The 27,371-nt window shown below is 35.8% G+C and overlaps 1 protein-coding gene across 2 annotated transcripts; it reads right to left on the reverse strand.

Moving 5' to 3' along the window:
- Positions 1–74: 74 nt before the first annotated feature.
- scyl2 (SCY1 like pseudokinase 2) lies at positions 75–25,767 on the reverse strand. 2 transcript variants are annotated; one of them, XM_007234960.4, is made up of 19 exons: positions 25,617–25,767; positions 18,232–18,427; positions 17,676–17,833; positions 15,985–16,129; positions 15,068–15,217; positions 14,275–14,496; positions 13,196–13,312; positions 12,743–12,868; positions 11,678–11,854; positions 11,243–11,254; positions 10,594–10,716; positions 10,329–10,442; positions 9,251–9,383; positions 8,943–9,061; positions 8,750–8,850; positions 6,535–6,613; positions 6,364–6,453; positions 5,374–5,493; positions 75–4,912 (listed from the first exon to the last, which is right to left on the reverse strand). In XM_007234960.4, the coding sequence occupies exons 2-19, from the start codon at positions 18,406–18,408 to the stop codon at positions 4,280–4,282; spliced, it is 2,796 nt and encodes a 931-aa protein (XP_007235022.2). In that variant the 5' UTR covers positions 18,409–18,427; positions 25,617–25,767; the 3' UTR covers positions 75–4,279. The 2 variants fall into 2 exon arrangements, with proteins under 2 accessions (XP_007235022.2, XP_007235023.2); XM_007234961.4 differs by lacking the exon at positions 11,243–11,254.
- Positions 25,768–27,371: the final 1,604 nt, after the last annotated feature.

Consider the following 27,371-nt stretch of genomic DNA (forward strand, 5'->3'; position numbering starts at 1 on the left):
CAATCAGTCCTCCTTTCTGTCCAAATCTATGCACTAAGATTAGAACTGTACACAGATAAAGTGACCAAAAGGCATTAAAGAGAAAGTCATCAAGTGTATTTTGATAAATATGTACAGATTTCCATGAAAACTCTCAACTTCAGACAATACAACCCCGTAACACAATACAAAGTTCACAAAGAAGCCACATTGTACACATTACATCGCTGGAATATAAAGATTCTGATAGAAGAATAGGCTTTCTTTTCTTTTTTTTTTCTTTTTTGTGTTCCATTCATTTAGGTGTGAAATTAGTAAGTAGTCTTGCTGGCAACTGGAACCGGGTCCAATAACAGAGGGTAAAGTCCAGTTTACTGTAAGGAAAATTCTGAATTTCTGGTTCAACTAAATATCACCTAAGAATTAACACAGCAAAATCTAAGCATTCGTCCTATGCAGAGGATTTCTTTCAAGCAAATGATTTCCCCACAACATACAATATCCTTTCCAGATCACTGGGCCTCATTCACCAGCCATTTCAGGTTTTAATGATTTTCTTAGAAATCCTCTTGAGAAAAGTAATTGTCCTCATAAAATAAATAAATTCCAAATGAGAAAACCATTATTATTATGTAAGATCCTTCATGAAAACTGCAGAAATGTTGCAGGTCATTAGAGCAGTAAACCTTAAACCTAACCCTGACTATTTCAATGAACATGGAATTGGAATATTACTCATTTAAATGTGTCTATATTATTTTAGAGTTATTAAGATTACACACACACTGTACAAGTCAGTTTGACCCAGAAGTGATGCTAAACGTTTGATATGGAAATGTATATGAATTAAGCTAAAGAAAAGCTAGAGAAAAATATTATTAAATACATTTAAGTTTTGGACTGTTAAACATGATTAAACACGGGTCAGTTTGAGCCATTAGTCACAATAAGGGCTTTTTATGGTGAACTACAGGGAATTATCATAAACGAACCATGATTTGTAAGAGGTGAACATTTTAACACAATATTAAATATATATTTATATTATTTGAGGTAAAATGTCTATTGTTTTACATTGTTGAATAATACAAACTTAATTTGAACTATTGTTGACAATATGGGCTTTAAAATGTAAATATTTAGATAAAAACCTATGACTATTTTTTATTTACTTATAGAATTATCATTATCATAGAGGAACCATAATCTGAAATTAAAATTTGATTTTTTTTTTGGCTGGCTTTTTCATCTGACTTTGGAACATTACTGCCGTTTCTTAAAGGTCAACATAACAGGAGGTTAAATAACGTAATTTCTTCTTACATATGGCTGGTGAATAAGACCCTCTGCTCACAAATCAATTAAACAAACTTCCAAAATTTCCAAATTACTTCTCTGATGACAATCCAGTGTGTAATTCATTTATTGAAAACAAAGCCCAGATACTGCTTAGATATGAAAACTGCATGTGTTAAAACACTCACTCATTCACATCAAGCCTTTTACAAAACCCTTCAAAAGTCCTATTATTGCACACCTCTCTTCATAAGGCTTCTGTTTTTTCTCCATTCATTCACTCGTACTCAGAGGTCCCCTTTGAGAAAGTGATCAATAGATAATATATTAAAAAATCCTAACCCATATCAAATAAATCTCAATATACTATACACTTCATTCACTATGATATGTAAATACTATACACAGTTCTAGGAGAGTGGCTCGCCGTGTCTCAGCTATCTATTTGGTCATGATGAGGAATAAAATGTTAAGCTGACCGGTGTGCGGCTTTTCTTCTCTGTTCTTGTTTTCTTGTTTGTTTTTTTTAAACCCCTCCCTCCACCCACTCTGTCCCAGTACTACCATCACATTGGCTCCAGTGCAGGTATGATCAGTAACATGCAACAAAAGAACAAAACATATTGTCACTCTTGGACAAAAACCTTATATCTCACAAATTGCAATTTTACAGTACAGAAAAAAATCCTTTTTGACTTTTAATGAAAGTCAATGTAAAAAGATTGAATTTGTTAATTTGTTTCTATTGGTCCATTCATCAGGAAATTTAGACAAAACTTTAAAGAACTTGAAAAACAGAAAATGAGAGACTAAAGATTTTTGCATGACAGCAACAATAGGTTACTTACAAAATATATGGACGCACACCAGCTGGACAAACATAGGTACACAAACATACATAAACAGACTGTCTAGTGAAGCTTTTAAAGGCCAATAAAGCTTTTTAATATTAAAAGTGTTACTGTCTTATAACCCATAAAACTACACAAGTTGAAATAATTGAAATAATTACTACCTATTGGGTTTCAGCTAATCTGTATTTTTATGCAGATAACTTCATTGGCGTTTAAATGCTTCCATACACGTAAACACTTAAACTAAAATTCAAAAGGTTTCATTATACTGCAGATCTAATGAGAAATCTGCATGTTTCATTAAACTGCACATAACACTCCAGTGTGCAACCCAGCAACTGTTATATAACCCCATTCTGAATAAAAATACAAAAACAGAAAAAGGCAGAACCCAAACAGATACATTAAAAACAGGTTCCCTCCATTATTTTGTCATCACACACATTCTCACACACACACATTCAAACAAACAGCAGAGATAAAACATTCCACCTTTTCTAATGTTTTCTTTGTAATCTTTTCTGAGACTTCGGTCATGTTCATTTGCTCAAATGACAGAAAACGAAAGTGGTTTAAATCGGACCTGAAGATACATGGCTAGTGTGAGGAAAAGATCAGTTAAATGAGGAAGAAGGAAAAAGCCTATTGGTCTGCCTGCCTAAAACAAAGCTAAAGTGCAGCCTTCTCAAACTTCATCCATCCACAGAACTATAGAGGAATAGTGTGACATGGTCTCAGTACTGGATGGACAGCAATTAAAGCAATACTTCAATAGTTTCAGCCAGATCTCTGTCTGCAGCATTCATAGCGCACACACTTAGTAGAAGCCACTTTGCAGCAATTGTTGCAGCAGTACAGTATTGTTTTGCTCAGTACAGTACTGAATTATTGTGGTAGTAAGTAAGTTATCAGTATTGCGATACACACGGACATGCCAAGAAATCGTTATGTTAAATGATTATAAAGTGTCAACTTAGGACGGTTTGGGAACATCAACAGCTTTATAAAGTTGTGAGGTGTTATCATGTGAATAAGGTTGTACACTGGCCAGTGTGCTCATTGCAAGGTAACATGAATTACAGGAGTTGGAGTGAGGTGTAGATGGATGGGACGACGTTCCATTTCTGAACTTGTGTGGGTATTTAATATTCCTCCATCCACAGTTTTAGGTGTGTACCAGGAATGCATCATAATGTACCTATACACCCTTAATAATTAGGCCTGGTTAGTTGGATTTAGTGCAGTTTATACATAAAAAAAATCACCATACTGTGATTCTGTGATACTCGATATATCGCAAGGATAAAATCCTCAAATAACAGGAATTATGGATTTATTGGTCTCAGTTTCACAGAATTAAACAACCAATATTCCTTACTGCAGGTTTACCCTATCATTAGATTAGCACCGCAACATGGAGTAATAAAGCAGTAATATCAGTAATCAAATTTGGAGACAAGTCTTAGGAATTTCAGATTGCCTATGTTTCAATAAATATATTTACATTTGATGCCACTTATTGATAATGTATTGCGAACAAAAACGATACAATATATCGCAATACTGATATTTTCTCCCACCCTATTAAGCACATGCCATTTTAATAATACAAATAATACCGTAAAACAGTATTGAGATATTTTAACGTGTGGTATAGCACCCACACCAACCACACGCTAGAGATGAAGCAGACAAAGATTAGGCTGAAGGTGTTCGGCTCAAGTACTTAGTGGAAGATTCTCCACACCTTGCCTGCGTGTCTGTTGTTAAGAATGTTTGTATATGTATGTGTATAGACCTCTGGTATGCAGTACTCAGGCAGAAATACCAGTAAGACGAGTGTGATGTATAGAAGAAATATGCATGAACCTGCCTGCTTAAGGCTGGTGGCCGTCTTCTGATTTACTGATGCTCAAAAAAAATAAAAATAAAATAAAAATAAAAAGGTCCACCACAAATTATACAGTTATACACAACTCAAAATTAACCAGATGAAAAACAAAGCAAAAAGCAGGCAGTGGTTCATTAAGATGGACTATAAAGATCTTCTTCACCCTCATATTTATCCACGGCATTGTTGATATCATTTCCTTTAGAGCTCTCTGTTGACAGGCAAATAGAAAGAAGAACGACAGTCAGCCAGAACTGGTTTAACCAAAGAGGTCCTTCAGATCGTTATTGACCGAAGCGCTCTGTTTCAACATTCCCGTGTTCATGGTGGGGTTAGCTCCAGCTTGTGAGAAGTTCTGTGGGTTAAAGAAAGGGTTAGCTTGCATTCCAAACCCACCTTGCGACCCTGCTGCTGCCATGCCAATCGGTGCTGCCTGCATGCCGGCAGTCTGCGAGGGCTGGCCTGCACCGAACTGGTTGAGCCAGGGGGACGGGGCGGCAGGGCCGGCGACTGGTTTGGGGGTCATTTGGTTCAAGCTGACTTTGGGCTTGCTAGCAGAGAAGAGGGAATCCAGGGCTGACATGTCCGGAGGTTTGCTGGGCTGAGTCTGGTTCTGTGTGAGGGCGCTGAAGTTCGGGGTGCTGGTGGTGGTCGCCATCCCTCCGTACAGGCCAGGGGTGGCTGGCCGCATTCCCATGCCCCCAGCGTGGAAGCCCATGTTGGAATTGAAACCATTGTTCATGGTACCCATGCCACTCATGTTGGGTCCACTGGAGAAGCCAGAAGAGAGTGCGCCTCCAGTCTGCATGGGCGTTGTCCGAGGGCCAGAGCTCAGGGATAAGGTGTTAAGTGAGGTCATGTTGTTCAGTAGACTGCTGGTTAAGTCCTTTGCCTGGGAAAGAAATAAATGAGATTAAATTATTACTGTACTAATGACACAAACTGTAATACAAAATAATACAAAATAATATCATATGCCACAAAAATATATTTAAAATATTATGATTGTGTAAAGTTAATTTCCAACACCTAACTGATATAAAATAAAAAAACTTGCTGAGTATGGTTTTAGCCCAATCTTATATTAAAAGTAACTAATAACTGTGTACACTCAAGATAGCACCTCACCAAGCAAGCAAGATAGATCTATTTCTGGTGACTCTACCTCATGAAGACTCTTAGATTTAAATATAAGGAGTGTGCAGATCTGTCCTCAAAGCTAGATGTGGCTACCAAAGTATCAAAGTTATTCTGATTGAACACTTCTAGTTTAAAGAAAATACACTTAATAAGGAGGTGTATCCAAACTTTTGACCGGTTCTGTATGTTTATCCGTATGAGAGAGAAAGTAACCTGTGTGGTTGTTGTTGCAGGTTTCACAGTCTGTGGTGCCAGAGGTTGCTGGCTCCTTAGTTTGGCAGCCTGCTCCTGCTCCTTAGCCAACCGCTGCTTCTCCTCCAGGGTCAGAGAAACCTACACACATGCAAATATATGCTTATAAATATAAGTGAAGTAATAGCTCATGAACATGTACAACTGCACAACTTTTAGAATAGTTTAACACTATTCAAGCAATTATTTATAGAAGCTACAAAATAATAAGTCAATACTCTACAGCAGGGGTCGGCAATTAAGTTTGGCCGCGGGCCAGATTTTTTCCAAGCCATTACATGGCGGGCCACAAGCACTTGGCGGGGGGGGGGGAGGGGGGGCGGATTGGCGGGCGCGGTGGCGGGAGGGCGACAAGCAGACATTCAAGTGGGCTGATGTGGGTGAAATCTGTTTGAAATACCTGTTTGTTAAATAAAAAAAAAAAAAACGAATAAAAAAAAAATAACAGAATAAAGAAGCTAGCAGTTATCTTACAGCCCGTGGCTCTATCAAAAAATCTTTAATAAATTTTTCTGTTTTGGAAAATTAAGTTTCTAAATAAAGAGCATTTTTGAGACGGACAGTCCGATTTTTTATTTCCATTATAGTTCAACCTCACGGGCCAGATGTTTCTTGCTTGCGGGCCGCATCTGGCCCGCGGGCCGCCTATTGCCGACCTATGCTCTACAGATTAACCAACAATCTCAAAAATAGCAGCTTTATAGGAAAAGGCTAATCTTTCAATGCAAATCGATGTAGAATTTTTTTGTTGTGAAATTTTTTAGCATGACAGCAGTAAAATCTAATGCAACCTAAAATAGTTAAATCAAACAACATTAATGATCACCATTTATGACTTGCATAGCACAGTAAAGACCTAATTGAGCGTATACTCTTACTGTAACTGTCTGCTCATATGTTTTATAATCTTACACATATTTGATGTGTCTGTGTTGCGAGAAGCAAACTCACTCTAGAGGGCTGCGAGATGGTGGCGGATGAGCCGTTCTCTTTACCATTTACTCCTGTACTCGCTGAGCTTCCACCAAATATGTCATCAATCTGAGAAATGAAAATAGAAATGTCGATTCTGCCCCATGTCAGCATTTTCACATTGAATAATAATGCCAGAAAAGCACTCACATCTCGAACCTGACTCGACACATTAGGGGAACTCTTTGTGTCCTCTGATGGGTTCATCTGGTTGGACAGATTTAGGCTCCTAAAAGAGACACATTTTGTTTCACTACTGTTAAATACATTTAGACAGCTCCAACTGTACCCAATATTTGTATGTAAATGTAACAGTACATTTTCCTAAGGCTTCAAACCATCATTAGTATGGTGGTGATCAAGGGAAAAAATAAGAATAAAGTTTGTTAGAGAACACGTACACAAAAGACCAGGACTTCTGGAACAACATGCTTTAAAAAGATTAATCTTGAGTCTTGCTATGAATCATTTTACAGTACATGAATATAACATAAATATTCATAAACATATTGCCTGCTGTGTTTTCTTAGCAAGAAGAGCACATTTAATTAGTTATTTGTTTTAATATATTTTTTATTTATTAATGATACTTAAACAGTTTTATATTTCAATCCAAATGTCCTTTTAATTTTTCAATTAAAAGTGTACTGCTATTTAATGATCATTTGCAAATGCATTACAATCTTACAGTATTATCAGCATATTAGTTGAACAAAACAGCCTTAAATCATAACAGGCCAAGTCAAAATCAGACATGTATAAAGTACTAGAGACCCAGTACAAGTAAACGTACAAGTGCTGTATCAAAATAAGTGATTTGAGTAGAAGTTAAAATGTTCTTTAAGCATCATACTTAATTAGAAGTACTAAAGTATTCTTTTTTTGTACTTAAGTTTTGCAAGTAGTTTTTTTTATAAAATGCACTAGCCAAGTACTGAAAGTAACCGTACAGTATTGTGTTATGTATTTTTACAGAAAGCTATGGAAAGGAGTGAAAGACTCACTCACACATGTACTAACATCACAGAAAATCATGTCACTTTTCTGTCAGTTGAAGTGGCATATAATGTGGTGCGAACCATAAAATAAATAATAATTGGAAATTATTATTTGGGGGAAAAAAAAGTCTTATCCAAAAAGAGAGCATTCCTGAAATGCCTGGGGTCGAGGATGTTGCCATGGCTTCTTTGAGGACAGATTTTTATACGAACAGACAGAGACAGACACACAGACAGAGACAGACACATAGACAGACAGAGACACACACACACACACACACACACACACACACACACACACACAGAGTCCAGTCTTATTGAGAAAGAGAGCATTGTGTAATTGCCTAGGGGAGGTCGAGGATGTTGCCATGGCTTCTTTGAGGAGAGAAGCCTGAGAGAATTCACCCTTCACCATCACAGCCTTTCACACACTAACCCAACACACTGAGAGCCTGCTTTTTTAAGATTAGTTACTTGCTTTTAAGATTTACTTGCTAAATGATTTGTCTTAAAGTCATTGTCTAAAAGATAATGACTGATTTTCAACAGTTTCATTATGTTAAATGTGGTAGGTAAATAATTTGAAAATGTGTTGCTGTAAAAGCCTTTTTAAACAGGAAAGACCTTTACAAAGCAGGGGTAATACACTTTGGGTAGATTTCCTCTTCCCTAGTGCTGGTCACAATATTTTGGTCACTAAAAATACAGATCTCTTTAAACGGCCATACTAAAACTTTCTAACTTTGAATGGAAGCCAATGTAAACAATTTAGGAGATTTTAAAAGCTATTTGGAATCAGTTTTTTGGACCATTCATCATAATTGAAAAAAAAAAATAAAACACTGTCACACTGTCAAAAAAGTTCAAATATGGATGTTTGCATGATACTAACAAGATGTTCACTGGTTGTTTTTAGAGCCACAATTCCATAACAGTGACAGAAGGCCATTGCTGATTAACATTTTAGGAAATTTAGGAAACTTTTGTCAAAACCTCAATATTATATTTTTATTATGGGGTCCTAATACTTGATATACTATTTATAATTATAATTATTTTTGTTTTGTTGTATTTATGACCTCTTAGTCTTAGATTAGTTTAATACTACTTAAAAATAAAGATTTTAGTGGACTCGTCACAGCATTAGAATTTTTTGTAAAGCTAACCAATATTGAATTATAATTTTTTTCAACAGCACTAAAACATATACACAGCCATGTGCCATGTAAATATAAAGGTAAATGTGAAGGTAAAGAAAGTAAAAAAGAGAAGAGCAATAGCAGTACTGCCACAAAACTAAATATTAATGGATAGGGTAGGGCGCTTTATGTAGATAAGAAGAGAACATGAGAAGAGAACTTGAGCACCTCTGCTGTTCCTGCATGCTGTGGAGTTGCTCCAGCTTGGTCTTGTGTTCTGCTTCCATTCGATTCAGCATCTCTCTGATCACAGCCATGAAAGAGTTAAACTGAAACACAGTTAACAGGGGAATCAGTTAATATGTGCAGTTTTGTGTGCATATATCTATAAGATAAATATTATTAGAAGTTAGAAGTTTACTTGGTTGAGGTTGAGGTTGTTTTCAATACTGATGCTGACCAAATGAGGCACACTTTTCCCTGCGAGGTGTTCCTTTGGGATGCCTAGTTTCTTATGGGCAAAAGTGCACTTGTATATACCTGTAAAAAGAGATGCTTGGATTGATTTAATTGCTGAATGAAATCACAATACATTCCTTATTGCAGTGGTTGATCTGTGAGATGGATTTTCGATTCAACAAAAGATATTTAATTTCCAATATGGCTGAAGTAATAGACAGCGAAGAAAAATATGTGTGTGGCAGAAAATAAAACAGAAAAAAAAATTACCCAGAATTCCCATGAGTACAGCTGGCTCCCGGGACGGAATCTGCTGCAGGAAAGGCAGGATTTCATCAATGACAAACCACTTATCTAGATACTCCAGGATTTTCCCCAAGCACACCAACGAGTTCACCCTCACCTACAGAAAGAGAAAAATCCAGAATAATTGGAAACATTAGATTTTTTCAGAGGATTTATTCAAAATATTGATAAAATCAACAATGCTTATTCATTTTTTAAGATTTTAAGACTTGTATGGGCCAGAGACTCTTTACAAACGCATTATGTCCCTCAGTGACATATACTAAACATCATAAGAGTCACAAGATTTACCATATTTACAGATTGTATGTGTGCTGGGTTAATGCAACTGGCCCCTTAAATTTGTATTTTTTGTTTCTATAACTCTGTTTCAACCATTTTAACACTCCAAATGCTTTAATTAAATATTTGCATTCCATTAAACTAGCTCTGACATAATTTCTAGAACAAAATGTTAAAATACAAATTAAGAAAATTGTTGTTATTTATGTTGCATCAGGATTATAAGCTTAAAATATTCTGTCATGCGCCCCAAAAGAAAAAAAAAACTTTGTAAAGCTAACCAATATTGAATTAATATTTTAAACAAATATATTAGTTAATCAAGCAACAGCACTAAAACATATATATATATATATATACATACACACACACACACACACACTAGGGCTGCATGTTATTGAAAAAAATATATATTTCAAATATTCTTTTTTTGGCGATATATAACACGATATTAAACAATGCAGGGCTCATGACATCACCAGCCACGCCCCCACCCACGCACTGTCTCACTTCTGGAACGATCAAGAGCTGAGTCAGCTCTGAGCACTCAAAACCCGAGGAAAACTGCACAGGCATTTAAATGACTTTTTAAAATATGAAAATGAATGAGCTGCTCACTGAATTTCTCTGATTCCATTTTACATTTGGTATTAACATTCAGACATGAGTCTGTGGTTTGGGCTCTAATGCGTTAAATGTGTAATGCTCTGAACAGTGAAAATCTGATATGCAGTAGAATTTAGGGGAATTCGAGACTCACAGCCAGCGAAGAGGTCTGCAAACAGGCCGATTTGATGCGAGGGATAAGTGCATTCTTCATGGATGGATAGTCAATCAGATTAGCAAAGCTGGGGATGATGTTCAGGCACAGTTCCTGCAGACAAAACATAAAAAAAGCTTGAGCTCTAAAATTATTAGAACTGCGGAGAAGATATGAAGAGGATACATTCTATGGTATCTGGAACATAAAAAGGAGCATCAGTTTACCTTTAAACCTTTTTCAATGCTCTTTACTGTTGGTGTACCTGGATTTGAATGGACGGAGCCTCCAGTGCTCTGTAAACCATGGGGAGCACACTGTTCTTGATGTCCTCAGGAGGTGTTTTTGTGAGAAGCAGGTCCATCTTTTGTAAGAAGATCAGGAGGATCTGAGCATGTGAAAAGAGAGCAGAGGGGTGAGAGGGGGAAAATGCAACACAGCATAAATAAAGTGCAAACTGGTAAAACAATGAATATATTATACAGGTGTCTAATACTAAGAGGGAATATAATAAGGGTTGCAATGGTTAATCAGCAATATTGAAATTAATTAATAAAGTTATAACTGCATTTAATGCTCCACAAATGTTCAGAGATTACAAACACTCATCTACTTAGACTACAGTGTATTAAAGGATGTGTAGAGGGGGTATGGCTTAATTCTTTTATAAAGAAATTAATAGGCATTAATTAGCTAAGCAAATTTGAGGTATGACGATGCTAAGTGCAAACTGTAGGAAGCGCAATGACTAATACAAATGATTAAATCAATAATAGTTAATCTGATAATTAAACTAAAGCAGTTAAGACAGCTATATAATATGTTAAATACTACTGAATAGAACTCTTAGCCACAGTACAGTTAATGGAGCTACCAGTACAGGGTGACCAACTGGTTCATAAAAGGTCACTCACCATGTTGCTGGCCTGAGAGCATGAAGGAAAAAAGTAAACGGACAGGCTCAGGGGATTGATATACATTTAAGAATTAACAGATGGGTAGCAGTAGATGTATATGTTTGTATGCATGCGTGCCAGTGTAAACTGAGGACAAAAACTGTCAGTTTTAATGAAAAATACTTATCAAAATTTACCAAATATATACCAAATCTCCCCTTTGGGAAAAAAAAATCTCTTAATATTTTTACTAAATAATAACTTAAAGACAATAAAGAAAATAGAAATTAAATGATTTTCTAAAAATGTTTTTTTTGTTAAAATGTCTCAAATCATGCACATTACAAACAGACAGTACATGTAATTGAGCTTTGTTCGTATGTCTTTACAGATAGAGCAATGGAGTGTTTTTTGTGGTTTGTGTGTCTGCGTGTTTGTTGTCCTCTGGTATACCTGAATGGGCTCCTGTTGTTTGAACACTGGGGTGAGGTCTGGTAAAATCAGACGAACATACTCCTCTTTTGTGCACTCTTCTGCTATGAGCAGCACATTGGGCAACACAAACGGCACCATGTCCGGATTCACAAACTCTGAGGTGAGAGCTGGCAAGATTCGATACACCACCACCCTCTGTAGATCACAGAAACAACAAGCACCCAGCTTATACAAAACAACTCCACCAAAACATCTTCCCAGTTTTCATTATATCACTAAATCACACACCAGAAACAGAAAAAAAAAGAATGTGTTAACCAATAATAATCATTCACTTAGAAGTAGGTCATGATAAGGAGGGCATATTCATTTTGCTTTCCGATCATACAGATTTGTTGTAAAGACCATGAAATGAAAAAAATAAAACATTAAAAAAAAACAAAGTTTTTAACAATGTATATTCAGTTATTAATTAGAAAATGTAAGCCACGAAAATCAAAATAGTAACAATAAATGTAAATTTCCTTAACGTAACCCAGAATGGTTAAACTTCCAGGCTGTTGCAAGACTGTTGCTATGTGGCTCCAGGTTGTTTTTACAACCTTGCTTGCTAGTTGCTATGGTGTTGTTAAGGAGATGATGGGTGGGTGCTACAGTGTATCAACGTATTTCTTAAGGAATTTTAGCTATTTTTTATGATGTTGCATATTGATAGGGTTGACAGGAATTTGCCAAGTGGTTGCTAGGAAATAACTGATGAATCTCGGGTGTTGCTGTGTTGTTTTGGGATGTTGTGCAATTGCCACAGGTGGTTGCCGTGGTACTTAGTTTCGATGGTTAGGTGTTTATAGTATAATTTGTACTATGGTTAAATTCAAAGGGTGGCAAAACTTTTGCACCTCATTCATTCATATGCTAAATAAAATGCGCCAAAATCTGCTGCTATGCAGGGACAACATCTCCACTGTAGATGAAAGCAAGACTTAATCTATAATTAAAGAAATTGGATGCAAAAATAATCAAGCTCATCCTTAATTAAACCTAGACAGAACTCTTCAGCTTGTCACAATCTCTCATTCTTGCCTTGGGCAGCTTGGGTAGGACTTTAGGGAGGCCTTTATAGAACTGGGACTTCTGTAAATTATCCCTCTGGAAGAGCGAATCAAAATACTGCAGGGTCACGGCACCAACATCGTCAAAGAAGGGGATCTGAAAAGAACAGAAACACAAAACTTTGTAAGGAAAGGGTGTCTGCAGTAATGTAGCCATCTAGGACTAAAGGATACTTTAGTTTTTTTCACTTGGAGTTCACTTACAATCTTTAACAGGACTTTCTGAAGCTAAATTAGAGATGTTTAAACATGGTCTTCCAAAACATTAGATAAATAGCTAGACTTTAAAACTCCTGACAGTTATTTGCTTGATATTTTAACTACAGATCTATTGAAGCAAGATATTCAAATTTATTCTCATATTTAAGTTTAACCACTCTGCAGTAAATGTTCTTTATACAAAGAGGAAAAAAAATATACTCACCTTTGTCATCTGATCAGCATCTGGTCTCACGTTGGCTGTGACACTCAGCAGCATCTTCACATGTTCTCGCACCTCGTCTGGGATTTTGCTCAGCACTCCAGGACTCAGACGACTCAACTAAGAACAAGTTTAAAACTCAGGAGGAATCCAAAGCCAACTGCTCACATCCTTTATTCACTCTAATATTACAGTGGGACATGCTGGACTAATGTTGTTGTTGGGGTAATGTAGGTAAATATTAAACCCATAAAAATCTCATTCTTTAAAAAAAAAAATCTTAATTCTTAATTAATTCTATAAAAATCTACTGAAGCAACTGAGCAAAATAGCCTGGAAGGACCTTTAAGTTCAAGGATAAATGACCCCCATCATTTAGTGGTGCAGGGAAGTTTAATCTATAAAAAACATTCAGTAGCCACAAAATGTGTGTTCTAAACCAGAACAATTTTTCTGCACAAAAACAAGTTTTAATATTTTTAGCAACATTACCCCAAAACTGGTCTATTCTAAAATGAATAAAAATAAATTCAGATATAAAATGTATTGGCTAATCTATTACATCTGGAGAGCAAGTATTCCTATTAGTATAAAGAATGCAGAATGGATTTCTGATACCCCGCAAAAATACTGGAATACATTAATAACATATCTGGCATTTGATCTCAAAGCAATAGATAGAATATAATAAGTATCAGAAAGGCCAATTATTCATAAAGAAAGATTGGTACCACTTTTAAAAAAGACTACCTTTATAAAGGATTCATAAATGGTTTACAATTAGTTTATTAATGGTACTAATTAGGTTGTAAATGCCTTACAAATCATTAATAATCAGTTATAACACATACATAGAAAGGGTAATAATATAGATGGCTTTGGGTTCACTTTTTGGCAAACAACAGATCATTGTTGCCCTTTCTACATATGTGATATAACTGACTGTTAAGGATTTTTAAAGGCATTTACAACCTTATCAGTAACCATTAATAAACGAATTTGTAAACCATTTATAAACCCTTTATAAAGGTAGTCTTATTTTAAAGTGTTACCGAAAGATTTGACATTTTCCCCTCACTCACCTGGTCTAGTTGCCTGCTGAAGCTCTTGAAGATGTCCTGCTTGTTGACCCGAAAGACTGGCTTCCCCTCGTTGAAGACCGCATGCACGACCACTCCTAATGAGTACATGTCAGAGGCGGAGTCACAGCTAACTGACAGGATGTATTCCGGAGCCACATACTCCGGGTTGGGGAGACAGAGAGGGGGCGAGTTGGGGTCCCACTCCTTACAGACGTATTTTGGCTACAGGACACAATCAGAAAAACAAAACACACACACAAAAAAGATATGGGAGTCAAGTTATATAATATGGCTGCAAAATATTATATACAATATGGCAAATATACAGTATATTGCATCAAGCACTGAATATGACAAGGTTACAAGGCTGACCTGCATTATCTACTGATGTATTAAAAAAGCCAATTTGAATATATAGTACAATATTACTCTATAACAGTATTACAAGAAAAAACTGTGCACATATACTGCATACTAGGGGCATATCATACTGCCTGCAATAAAATTGCAAAAAAACCTTTACCACAATAAAAAAAAAAAACCCTCCATATCATAATAACAGCAATATTTTTGAAAGCTTACTTTTAATTGTTTGTTTGCAGTTTATATGCATTTAATAAAATGTGCTACCCTTTAGTTCTGTGGTAGATTTTTGTTCTTACATCACTTCATTTTTGTTACATTTTAAATTTGTTTTGCTATTTTTATTCTCCCTCACATAATTTATATCTGGCTTCACAGCTGTATAACTGTCTATACTGGACACTAGGGGGCAGTGTATACTGTTTCAGACCTCAGCATCTGATGGGTTGCTGGAAGAGATGCTGAAATCGAAGCCCATGATCTTCCAGGCTCCACTTTTATTTAGGATGATGTTCTCTGGACACAGGTTACCATGTACCATCTTTACTCCACTGTGCAGGAATGACAGGCCCTCTGAGATCTGTGGATAAAGAGGGAGAGATAGAAGATGAAAGATGGAATTGTGCTGATGGAGCACCATCTAGTACTTTTAGGATGATTTGTGGATTGGGGATGAGGTGGCCAAATAAATGGTTTTGTCAGTAAACACACTGAACACAACTAAATCCAACAAAATGTTTCAAAATCTAGCACAAGGCACATGGTTACTCCAATTAAAGCAGGATAAACTTTTTTATAACACCCTTACTTTAAAAAGAAAGAATGAATACTGTGTCCCAATACTTGTATTGTCCATGTATTGTCTAGATATGTTCATATTTACTTAATACTTTGAAAAATGTTTGTTGACAGAGATCCCAGAGAGTTAATTAGGTCAAAACTATTTAAATAATTTTATTCAAAGTTCATCTGAATAATTTTATTCTGAAGCACTGTGGACTGTTTTTAGACAGATTATACAGACCATAGAATGTCAAACTGCATTTACCTTCACATAGCTGAGCAACAAGTGTTCAGTACATGAAAATGACAAAATACAAAAATACAAAAAAAAAAAAAAATAAATAAATACTACGATCAATTATTTAGCACCTTGAAGTTTATTCCTGGACTAAAGAGTATTTTGAACACAGATATTAATATTATGGGTATGGCTTTCAAGCATCCCCTCAAAGAAAATATATTTTAAAAACGACTTCAAGAATTGAAACCCCATTGACTGACTTCATTAAGAACCTCTAAGAAAACTCAATGGGTTTCAGTAAAACAACAACAAGATCATCTCACCTGCAGTAAACCATACTTGGTCTCAACATCGTAGAGTTTGTAGTCTTTGATGTCTGTGGGAACAGGGCTTGGCAGATTGTCCCACTGGCCCAGCACGTTAGCCAGGCTAGCAAACACTGGCTCTGTGCAAAATGCCAGGCAGTCCCTGAGAGAGAGAGAGAGAGAGAGAGAGAGAGAGAGAGAGAGAGAGAGAGAGAGAGAGAGAGAGAGAGAGAGAGAGAGAGAGAGAGAGAGAGAGAGAGAGAGAGAGAGAGAGAGAGAGAGAGAGAGAGAGAGAGAAAGAGAGAGAGAGAGAGAGAGAGAGAGAGAGAGAGAGAAAGAGAGAGAGAAAGAGAGCAAGAGAGAGAGAGAGATTATAAAGCAACAGTTGTTTGTTTGCTAGTACAAGAAAATAAACACATTTAAAGTAATCTGTATGTTTCTTAACTGAGTTTAAAGAGAAGGAGGAAAAAAGCAGAAAGTTATTCCCTATTCCGTCTTTCACACTCTCTGTTATGTATTATTCATAGGCCCTGTCTCAGAGCTGGGTCGAGTCTTTTGATCCAATATTGAGGCTCTACACAGCAGTCCAAACAGCGCTTATACACTGAAAGAGAGAGAGAGAGCCAGCAAAGCTCTGCCTAAGCCACATCCTCCCACCCCATCTCTCCAATAGTGAGGAATATGCTCTGTGTAACAGTAGCTACTCACTTTAATACTGGATTTAATAATAAAAAGCTTTTATGTTCAAGTTGGGAATGTCAGTGGATGATCAAATCCAGTGGATTGGGATCAGGCCCAATCCATGCATTAAAGTTTGAGCATCCCTCATCATTTTAATGATTTTTCTTAATAAATCACTGGTTGTTCACGTCAGCAATTTCAGTTAAATGTTATATCATATAGCAGATGAACACAGTGATATTTAAGAAGTGAAATAAAGTTTATATGATTTACAGAAAGTGTGCAATTATTCTCTAAACACAATTAGATGAAGAAAAAAAAGATGCATAAATTTGGGCACCCTTGATTTGAATACCTTTATCGCTATTTATTGGAACTGATGATAAATGCTCTGATCCAGACATCTGGTCATCACAATTTACATTATATTTGCCTTCAAATACAACTTTAGTAACAGCTCCTGTAAATATGTTTATATGTGTACAATAAAAAAGAGCCAATTTAATCTAATGAGCAACTGTGGAACGCAACTTGGTTATAGTAAAAGCTGGGAGCATCTTGATTCAGGCAGTGAGTTGGGATTAGGCCACTCTAAACATATTTTAATGGGACATATTTTAATACGGGCAATTCTGATTCTTTGTTTTTACTGCTGTATTCTAACAGACGATAGACCCAGTCATCTAGCAATTGCATTTATCTATACATAATTTTATTTTAGTCTCATTGTTTTGTTGCTATGTTTGTGAAATAAAACTGGCATTAAAAACAGAAATAGTTTTAAGTCCCTTTAAAATGTAAAAAAAAAAAAAAAAGAAAGTGTCCAGATCAAGGAAGATAGGTGTATGACCAAGTATTAATAAATTATACATTTTTAACATTCACAATTCTCCAACACCAATTCTTAGAATAACAAAAAATGTCCATGATCATATTTAAAACAAGCTTAAACAGAAAAGAAGTCAGTGAAGGAATGATCTACACCTAAAACTACATTTTTCATGTATCTCTGTGTCTCTGTAACCAACCTCGACTCCTCCAAAGGATGCTGAACTGTAAGAAGGCGTGGGTGTCGTAAGCGAGTTAGCTGCTGAACTCCTTTTTTAAGTGAATCGATGATCTGGTCCTTCTCAAACTTCTGGTATCTGTCAACAATCTTCTTGTCAAATACAAAGACTGCTACTTCCTATGAATTGAAGAAAGATTCCAGAAAGACACAACAGTGAAAAACAAGTCTTATTTTTTTATTTTACATTTTCTTTCCAAAGCTTTTGCTATTTACTGCTTTATAAATACAAAACATTCTGTTTTTGTTCACCAATTAATTCATCACCATAAATGAAGCAGTAAAATACAGAACTGAAGATGCAATGCAATAACAGTTTCATCACTTTCCTAACACAGACGCTGTCAGATTGTGTTTCCTGCAGTCCTTCCACTACTGCATATTAAATGACCTTCCTGGCACACAACAGCCACACTGAACTCATATCCGTACCAGCAACTCAGCATGAAGTGCTTAACTGCTTTATGAGAGCAGTAAATTAACCCATAAAATACAAAAATATATTTTTAATCACTCACCTGTTTTGTGGATTTCTTAGTGCCGTTGTAGATCCTCCAGCACATCCCCGGTCCCCCGCTTGCAATGTGTCGGCCAACTTCAAATTCCCGTGTCACTGGATTTCCCATGACAGCACTAGTCACATCAGCAGTCACTTTGGTGACTGTGCTCTTTAGCTTATTAAGCATGGACTCCATAGTGTAGCCAGCAGTCAACCTGCAGAATAACAAAAAATATTTTAATTTAAATGTAAATGATTGGCTGAATGGGGTGTTGTACATTTGGGTTAGGTCTCCAAACCTGGGACACCTGCTAATTGATTTTTTCTTTAGAGGCAAGGGTAGTAATATAGATTATCCTGCTTTTGTTGGCATTGCTGTCAGGTTTTGTTTGCATTCAGCAAAATGACCATTAGTGAGGTAAGGAGGTCAAAACTTTTTTATGGAGCTCCATTATTCCAGAAAACACAGATCCACTACTCCACATCTCAATGCTGGGGTGGGTTTATACAGCAACTTTCACCAGATTTCAGCAGTTAATAATCCAATAATCCCTGTGTGCAATAAAGATTGGAGTAAAACAAATCATATGTCGAAGAAGTGTCAACGGTACAGATTTTCCTTTTGCATCCAGCAATGTGTAGCATGAGTTCAGAGTAATTTGTCTAAAGAGACATGCACACATGGCGATGACGATGCTTAAACTATGTATTGTGCAGTCCTACTTCCCAGTATTGGGTAGGTCACACTAGGTCACAAAAAACTGCTCTAACCCTAGAACTATGAGCTTCACAAAAATAACAAGCACTAACTCTTTCCAATACATTTGTCCACACATGTGCATCCAACTTATTATACTGTACCCAGATAATCAGTTTTCTTTACTGCACCTGTCAGTAGTTTTGATGACTGTAAATGTAGACTGAAACATTATCAAGCATCAATTCAACATTACACCACACGTATTGGGAAATAATCTGTTTATAAAAAATGGAGCAGCCTGAGAGCACAAAGTCAGCAGAGCACTAAAGCCCTATTACAAACAAACTTCTCTCCACAGCCAATTACCTCACCCTCACGCACTAGACATCTCATTCACACCAACTCAAACAGCATCTGTTTCTGCCTCACACTCTCCCTCCACAGCCCTGTTTTCACAAGTCAGACGCCAACAAGGCAGGAAGAAACAGCAGCATAAATCACTGAGCTTATTTCAGCTTAGTCTCTGCAATGTTCACAGCCCCTTGGGGTGTATTCATCTCTAAACATAACCCAGAACAAAAGACAGGGATGAGATGACAGATTCAGAACAATGTCTCAGAGACTGAAATCTTTTAACATAGTCTACCTTGACAGAAAAAAAGAGCATTGAGAGAAGAGAGTGAAATGCCATAAAGGAAATACACTATATTGACAAAAGTACTGGGAAACACCTGCATTTAGGAGAATTATTCACACCCATTGCCTCAGTTGTATAAAATCCAGCTCCTACCCATGCAGACCGTCAGTACAGACATTAGTGAAAGAATGATGAAAGAGCTGACTGAACCCCAGTGTGGTACTTGGTAGATGGCACTGCTGCAACAAGTAAGCTGATAAAATGTTGTGTTTGTCAAAGTGTTTGTCCATATAGTGTATGTTAATAACTAGAGGCACAACAATGAAGATTGCATAAAACATTGTTTAAGCAACTGTTAATGCCAAAAATTCATGTATTTTGTAATATTTAAATATGCATATATTGCAGTATTTTTTATATATTTGTTTCAGGAATTGTGCAGCATTAATAACAATTATCAGAAATGTATCTGGTATTGTCACAATTTTAATCATTATTTGTTTTTAAAACTCCACTATAGCCAGACTGAGACTGCATCACAATTTATAAATGTGTAAATGTGCCTACACAAAGACTACAGAATCCAAGCCTATCATACACACTGTACACCACCCAGGACAGAAATGTCTATTGTTATATTGTCCAATGGCTTTGGTTTGGTTGCTGCCTACTCAACTCACTACTCTATTTTGCTTTACAAAGCAGAAACATGGTCTAAAAGAACAGGCTTTAACACAATGGATTTGGATCGATTTAGGACCAATCCCCGACCAGGCAAACCAATGGTGAAACTGACAGGAAAATGTACAAGAGGAAGAAACCTTGTAAAAGCAGACAGTATAATCAGTTTTGTTAGTAGTAATGATATTAGTTAGTGTATGCAGGGATCAGTGTCATCAATGGGATGACCTTTCTTTAATTCATTTTTGATGAGAGTAAGTTTAATTTCCTGTTCATGTCAGCAAACCAATCACCGAAAAAAAAAAAAAAAAAAAATCATAAAACGGCTTCTCTGCAGTAATATTCATCACCACTTCTTTATATCGGAGGTTATTCTTATTTTTTTAGTAACAGCTTATTATTTTGTAAATGGGGTCCAGGAGAACAGCACTATATCACTCTCTGTATGCTCTCTTTGGTTTAGTCACTGTGTAGATGTGAGTGATAAAGCATATAGACAGCTTCATATTTCAACAGGATCTTGCACCGGCTCATGCGGCAAAGTCGACCAAAGATTGGTTCACTAAAAAACAGCTTGAAGTTTTGGCATGGCCGGCCAACTCGCCTGACCTCAATGTCATTGAAAACCTTTGGGCCATCGTCAAGCGGAAAATTCGCGACAGAAAGCCTACTACGCTGGAAACTGAAGCAGAACATCGCCACTGCCTGGGAAGCTGTGAGTGCGGAAACTTGCGACAAGCTGGTCAAATCGATGCCGCGGAGACTTCAGGCAGTCATGCAAGCCAAGGGGGCAGCCACAAAATACTGAGAAAGTGAGGATTGTAATTATAATAAAAATTATTCTAATTCAATGAAACGGTTTCTCCATTATTCTAATTCAATAAAACAACAGTGTCACAGTTAAATGGCCTAAATGGGCCTTTTGGAAAGCTCAGCTGAGCAATTTTTTTTCCAGGTAACGAGTTCTGTGATTAGTCTAACGAGTAGGACAGGTGCGGTGAACACCTGATTTGCTTTCTGCACAAAAAATGCATTCAAAGAATTTCATGATTGCACTATTTCAAATTATTCTAATTCGTTGACCAGCACCTGTACACATGAAATGATTCAATAATATACGGACTGTCATTTCATAACATTGACTTACTAAACCAGCTAAATCAGATCATTCCACTGACGTATTAATTACAGCACAAGATGCTTTCCTGAGTATATCAGAAATGGACTCAATACTTCTAGGACACTATAAAAAGTATATTAGTTGGACAACTAGACAGAAACCAACTAAAACCAAATAAAGAAGAGTACTGGTAATGCCCTATAATGGATGTGGTGAAACAATAAAATACATTTCTTGGCCATATAATGACAATACATCAGCTAATGCATTTTCTTATCACACAATTAAGGACTGTGTCATTAAAAATTAAGTTATTTAAAATTGGCGTTTATCTCTCCCAATTTTTTCATAAACTTCAGAGAAACTAAATATTTGCACTGCACTTTTACAGTTTTACAATCTGCCAACCCTTATCACCTAATCTAGACAACTGCAGCTTCTGTACCTCCCCAAATTGTTCTCCTGCTTTCTTACACTGTGATCAGGTGTCCTGGAAATAATGCATATTAGATGCAACAGCCAAAACTCTATGTACACAGATTTTTTTTTCTAGCTGTCTTGCAGCGTGCCAATTCATTACTAAACTGAAACAGTTTTCTATTCAAAGTAACATTTCTGCTGCATCTCAAACCTGTGCAAGAAGGCCTCTGATGCAATTTGTGTTTTCAGGCAACAGTGCACATAAAGATAAAGGGTCCTTTTCAGGAAATAATTCTTAGTACAAATAAATGTGTGTAAAGAAGTGATTGTTGTAAATAGTGGTATGAAGAAAAGGAAGAGGAAGTTGTTATAGGTGGTTTTCACTGCAACCTATTAACTGCTGTATTTGTTAGGGGTCTAGTTTTACTCTCATACTGAATTTAGCGTGTATCACATTCTCAAATCTTGTTTTATATGTCTGACTGATACAAGCAAATGATATTATAAAATATTGTAATAATGCAGTATGCAGTATTAATAAACTTTCAACCATCACCTGTTCAAACTGTACAGCTGTATTGCACACTAGCACACTCTGAATTTATAAATCCATTATTCTACACCTCATGCATTATCCGAATATCAATTTCTAAAACTTTACACATATACTTACGTAAATAATAACTGACAACTGCTTAACAGAAGAAAACCCGTGTTTTCAGAAGAAGAAGACCTGTGTGATGGTTTGGAGATGTTCTGACTTGATCGTCTTGCGATCACAATTTGATACTTACACTTACATAATTTTTCCTGTTTCAACGCAAAAGCCTCAAGAACTGATTGTTCACTCATAGTCTAATATTTACCACCCCTGGATTTAATATTCCCACCCTGTGAATATTCCAAAAGTCATGGAACAGCAGTATGTGAAATGATCATGAGGTGTTACCTGAGGGGATGGCACTGTAACACCCACACCAGTAAAAATTGTGAGGTGTTATCTTGTGAGTGAGATTGAACACTGGTGAGCGTGCTCATGGATAGTCAATAGGAATTATGGAAGTTAAAGTGAGGTCTGATAGACCTCGGACACTTAATTTCTGAATTTTACAGTGGACAGTGAAGTGGTTGGTAAAAATGACAACTGGCAGCATCTCACTGGAATTGTAAACAAAAATGTTACTCTGGCAGAAATCACATCCACATATATGATACCAGTTCCTATGTCAAAACAACAATGGCAGACAGGTTTGTAGATTTGCACACTATAAAGTCAGCCTTAATCATCTCCTCATGATACTGCATGGCCACTTGTGGTAAAACCACCTAAACCTAAAAAAGTGTAAAGCTAGTTTATTATGCCTATATCTAAATAAAATGTGACTTTTTGCAATTTTGATAGCTTAACTGAACTAATTTCCAAGATTCAGGTATCATTGGTAATGGGATTTTTACTATAGTATAAAGTTTACTTCTTATTAACAAAGACTACAGGCTATACATATTAAACAGTTGTTTAGTCTTACTATTGAGCATTAATCAGTTTTTTTTGGTCTGCATTTTTAGTCCATTAATTCAGCTATACAATTTGTGGCTGTAAAAAAGTTATAATGCTAACGTATCCTCCACACCGTTTTAAACAATTAGGATTGTTTCTAGCTGGTTCTACTGTTTGACTGTACGATAAACTATCTTCTCAAACCATTGCTCATAACAAAGGTAATTTTGTGTTTCATCAAAAAAATTTTAAGAATGTTATTTTTTTTATTATTTTAGAAAGGGGATGATATGCTATACCCTTTCATGGTTCTGGAGGAACATTATTTCACAACACATTATTTTTACAATCATCTTTAATGTGCTCAAAGACATAGCTACAGATATTAGTTCCAAACCAGTTTGGCCCTACCTCTTAAACCTATTCCTTAATTTTGTGTGTGCGCATATAGGGGTAGCGTGGCCCGCTTCTTGTTAGGCTGGAGGGGTAGAGGGGAGTTTTAGGGTAACATGGCCCTTTTTTCAGATACACACTCAAAACAGGGCTGAGAATCACTGGCACGGTGTGGCACAAATGACCAAGGAAATCCATTAATTGTAAGGTTTTTCCTCATTAAAAATGACGACAACTACTACATTACATTACATAGATTAATGTGTAGTTTTCTGGCCCTTCTCTTCATAACAAGCATAGTAAATATTGTTAGTGTCTCAGAAGCTATATAGCTTGCTAACATTTTCGTTCCACCTTAAAGGTTGCAACAGATGGCAGAAAATAAAATAATAGCTATTAAAACCTAATTTCAGGTACACAACAGGGAAATTTAAGGAATGGACAATAATAATTAATGGATGCACCTCCCGACCCCTTTTCTAAAGACATACAATGCCCTAAAGTTAACTAGTTAACTGCTACACATCTGTATTGTGTCTGGGTTGTGTCAATTCTTGGGACGAGGATTTCACCCCCTTCATTTGTAACTCTGTTCCAGGGAGAAGGATTACACTGGAGGTAGGGGTACAAAAGAGAAATGAAAATGGGCCATAATAATGAATATTACTGGGAATCAGAGTAATCCAGTGGTATTGTCTACTCCCAGTATGAGGAAAAACACAGCTGTCTAAAGCATCGTGTTAAGGAACACCTTGTTGACACCTGTTGGCTAAATGTACCTGATCAAAACAAATGGTTTAGCTTTAAGAAATAATTAACTAGCTAGAATTAGTTCTTCTTTAAAACGTGATTACATGTATATTAAAGCTATGTTCGGGCGTGACAGGTGCAGCCAGCCACATCCCACATTATTAGTCAGAAATCTCTGTAGTATTTGGGCTTTAAACATAGATATTAGGTTATGATAACTGATGTACTATTGCCTTTGGATAGAAATGTAGTACGTTAAATTAAAAAGTAAATTACAGAGCTAGCTAGCTGTTATAACTACAGTTGGCTAGGGAAGACACATTTGGGGGTGTGCTGCTGTCATCAACTTTAACTTTAAAAACATTTTATTCACTTAAAGGTTGGCTAAATATTGATTTGTGTCATCTAGCGTTAGAGTTAGTTACTGATTTACCTGTCCGGTTTATTTAGATAGGTAGTAGCACATGACCTGCTATGTTTGCTTTTTAAGACTAATTTAACTAGCTAGCGATAGCTAAACCACAGCTACGTGTTAGTCGGCTAATGTAGCTTAGCTTCGCTTAGCTGGCAATGAATCATTATTGTGGGGGAAAAGCTGTTAGCTGACTAGGCGATTAACTAATCTTGTTTTTTAGACAGGCATGTTCGATGTACATAAGTTAAACGTTTTAAATAGGTACGTAGCTAACGATACAATAACACTAAATGTAACGTTACAAGCTAGCTAAGCTAGGTTACTTATTTTTCTTCGGTTTACTTAGCTACAGATGGGCAATCCAGGTCCAGAAATTAAAAATCCGTCCCAGGTTTTTGTGCCAACTGCCTGGGCGGCTCAGATGCAGCGTAACCGCCAAAGCAGTTGGAACAAAGACCTGAGACGGATTTTTGATTTCTGGACCTGGATTACCCATCTATACTTTTACATATCGTTAGTTTTCTTAGCTATTTCACTTTACATTACACGTTTAAAACCCTACAAATTATTAAATAATTAACAAACAGAGCATTAAAAGACACTAAATCAATGCGAACAAGCTTATCTAGCTTAGCCACGGTAAGATGTCACTCTCCGGTTAGCTAATATACGCTAAGATAGCTAGGTTAGCTAACCAAAGTGTAAGATTAGCTAGCGTTATATATTTTTTTAAGAAAACCCGCTTCAGCTCGACTAAACCATGTATGTTTATCCATATACCGCTCCTTACCTTTATCAGGGATGAGGTGACTGCGCAATTTATCCCACGACGTCAATTTCAGGGCTGTATAACGTTAACTGTCAGTGTAAGCGCCAGCAGCCCTCAGCCCAGAGCAGCTACATCAAAACACCTGTAAAAGCGTCTCTCTCAGTGAAGCCGGACACACTCACACACTGAAACACAACCCACAGGACTACATTTCCCAGATGGTGCTCAATGACAAAAAATTAAATAAAAGTCTTTGATTGACTTAAATCTATGTTTATAAAATATTGACTCGTTTTTTATTTTTGAAGTCAGAAATACAATTTGAAACGTGACGTTTTTTCTACCAATCACAATTTGGCATACTAGATTTATGTTGTCACTACTACTGGATTTAAGCCTTTTAAGTTGTTAAACTTATTTAAACCATTTTTTTTATTAAGTTAGATATCCAATCTCTATTTGGCATTAAATATTCACACATAGTAAATAAGTTTTGATTTGATAGTGGCGATACAACAAAAAATAATTTTGTGTCATAAATAAAATAATGATTATTATTTAAACCCTTTTTTTTGTTTGATTAAGATACCTGTTAAATCAAATTTGTGTGTATTTGCTTGTAAAAATGTAAATTTACTAAACAGTAATTCAATGTAATGTGTACGTTTAAATATTACATATTGTGTTATTTATTTCTTAGTAGCAAACAAAAATACAAAACATCAATTGTTTACAATCTTTATCCCAGGTAATTTTATGCATTTATATTTGTCTCACACACTGAAAGACAGGAATACATTTCCTATTCGCAAAAATTCTAAAATAAGAGTCTTTGATTGACTTAAAACCATGTTTTTAAAATGTTGATTCGTTTTGTTTTTGAATTTTCTAAGTCAGAAATACAATTTAAACGTGAAAGATTTTTAAGAATCCCATTTTAGCATACACAATTTCTGTTGTCATTATTACTAAATATAAGCCCTTAAAGTTGTTGTTATACTTATTTAAACCATTTTTTGTTTGAACAATATTTCTGTAAAATCATTTTTTTGTTCTTCTGTGTGTGTTTGTCTAACAGCTTTTGTGTGTTTAATGGTCTAACAGCTTTTTTTTCTCAGTGTGTATTTTTTGCTTGCAAATGTTATATTATACACATTATGTTTATTGTAACAAAATCAACAAAATTTGTTTTACTTCAATTAATGTAAAAATACCTTTACCAATTGACATTAAATATTCACACATAGTAAATAAGTTTAGATATGATAGTAATGATATGACAAATATGGATTTAGTTTCATAAAGCTAAGCTTTTTATTTCATTTATTTTTGTTGTTCGAGTAGATACTCGATAATTAAATTTTTGTGTGTGTATTTGTAATGGTTTACCATTGCTTTTTTCTTGTATATGTAAACAAAAAATAAGACTGTAAAAAAAAATGATTTGCTAAAAAATGAATTTTGTGAAACATCAATTGTTTACAGTTGTCATCCCAGTTAATTTTTAAGCAAATAGCACTTCTTGTCAGCTAAGGACATTAAACTAAAAGAAAATTTACAAACATAAAATGTATTGGCTTGCATGCCCAACTTCTGTAAAACACGTAAAAGTGTGCATTTGACATATTATTATGTTTATCATAACAAAATCTCATATATTTCTCCTTTTTATATGAAGAAAAAAGGTTATTTACTTTACTTTAGATCAGAGGTATTCCCATGATGTATTTTAGCAATAGAAAAGTCTGTTTGTCAATACAAAAATAAAACAAGCAA

The sequence above is a fragment of the Astyanax mexicanus genome, chromosome 2 (genome assembly GCF_023375975.1).
Source record: "Astyanax mexicanus isolate ESR-SI-001 chromosome 2, AstMex3_surface, whole genome shotgun sequence".
Taxonomy (NCBI): domain Eukaryota; kingdom Metazoa; phylum Chordata; class Actinopteri; order Characiformes; family Acestrorhamphidae; genus Astyanax; species Astyanax mexicanus.

Excerpts from the sequence above, each read along its gene's own strand:
- scyl2 (XM_007234960.4), bottom strand. The coding sequence starts at position 18,408 with ATGGAGTCCATGCTTAATAAGCTAAAGAGCACAGTCACCAAAGTGACT. Across the intron at positions 15,218-15,984 it reads CCAAGTATGGTTTACTGCAG|ATCTCAGAGGGCCTGTCATT; the intron begins GTGAGATGATCT and ends CTTTATCCACAG. Across the intron at positions 11,855-12,742 it reads TCCTACCCAAGCTGCCCAAG|AGGGTGGTGGTGTATCGAAT; the intron begins GCAAGAATGAGA and ends TGTGATCTACAG.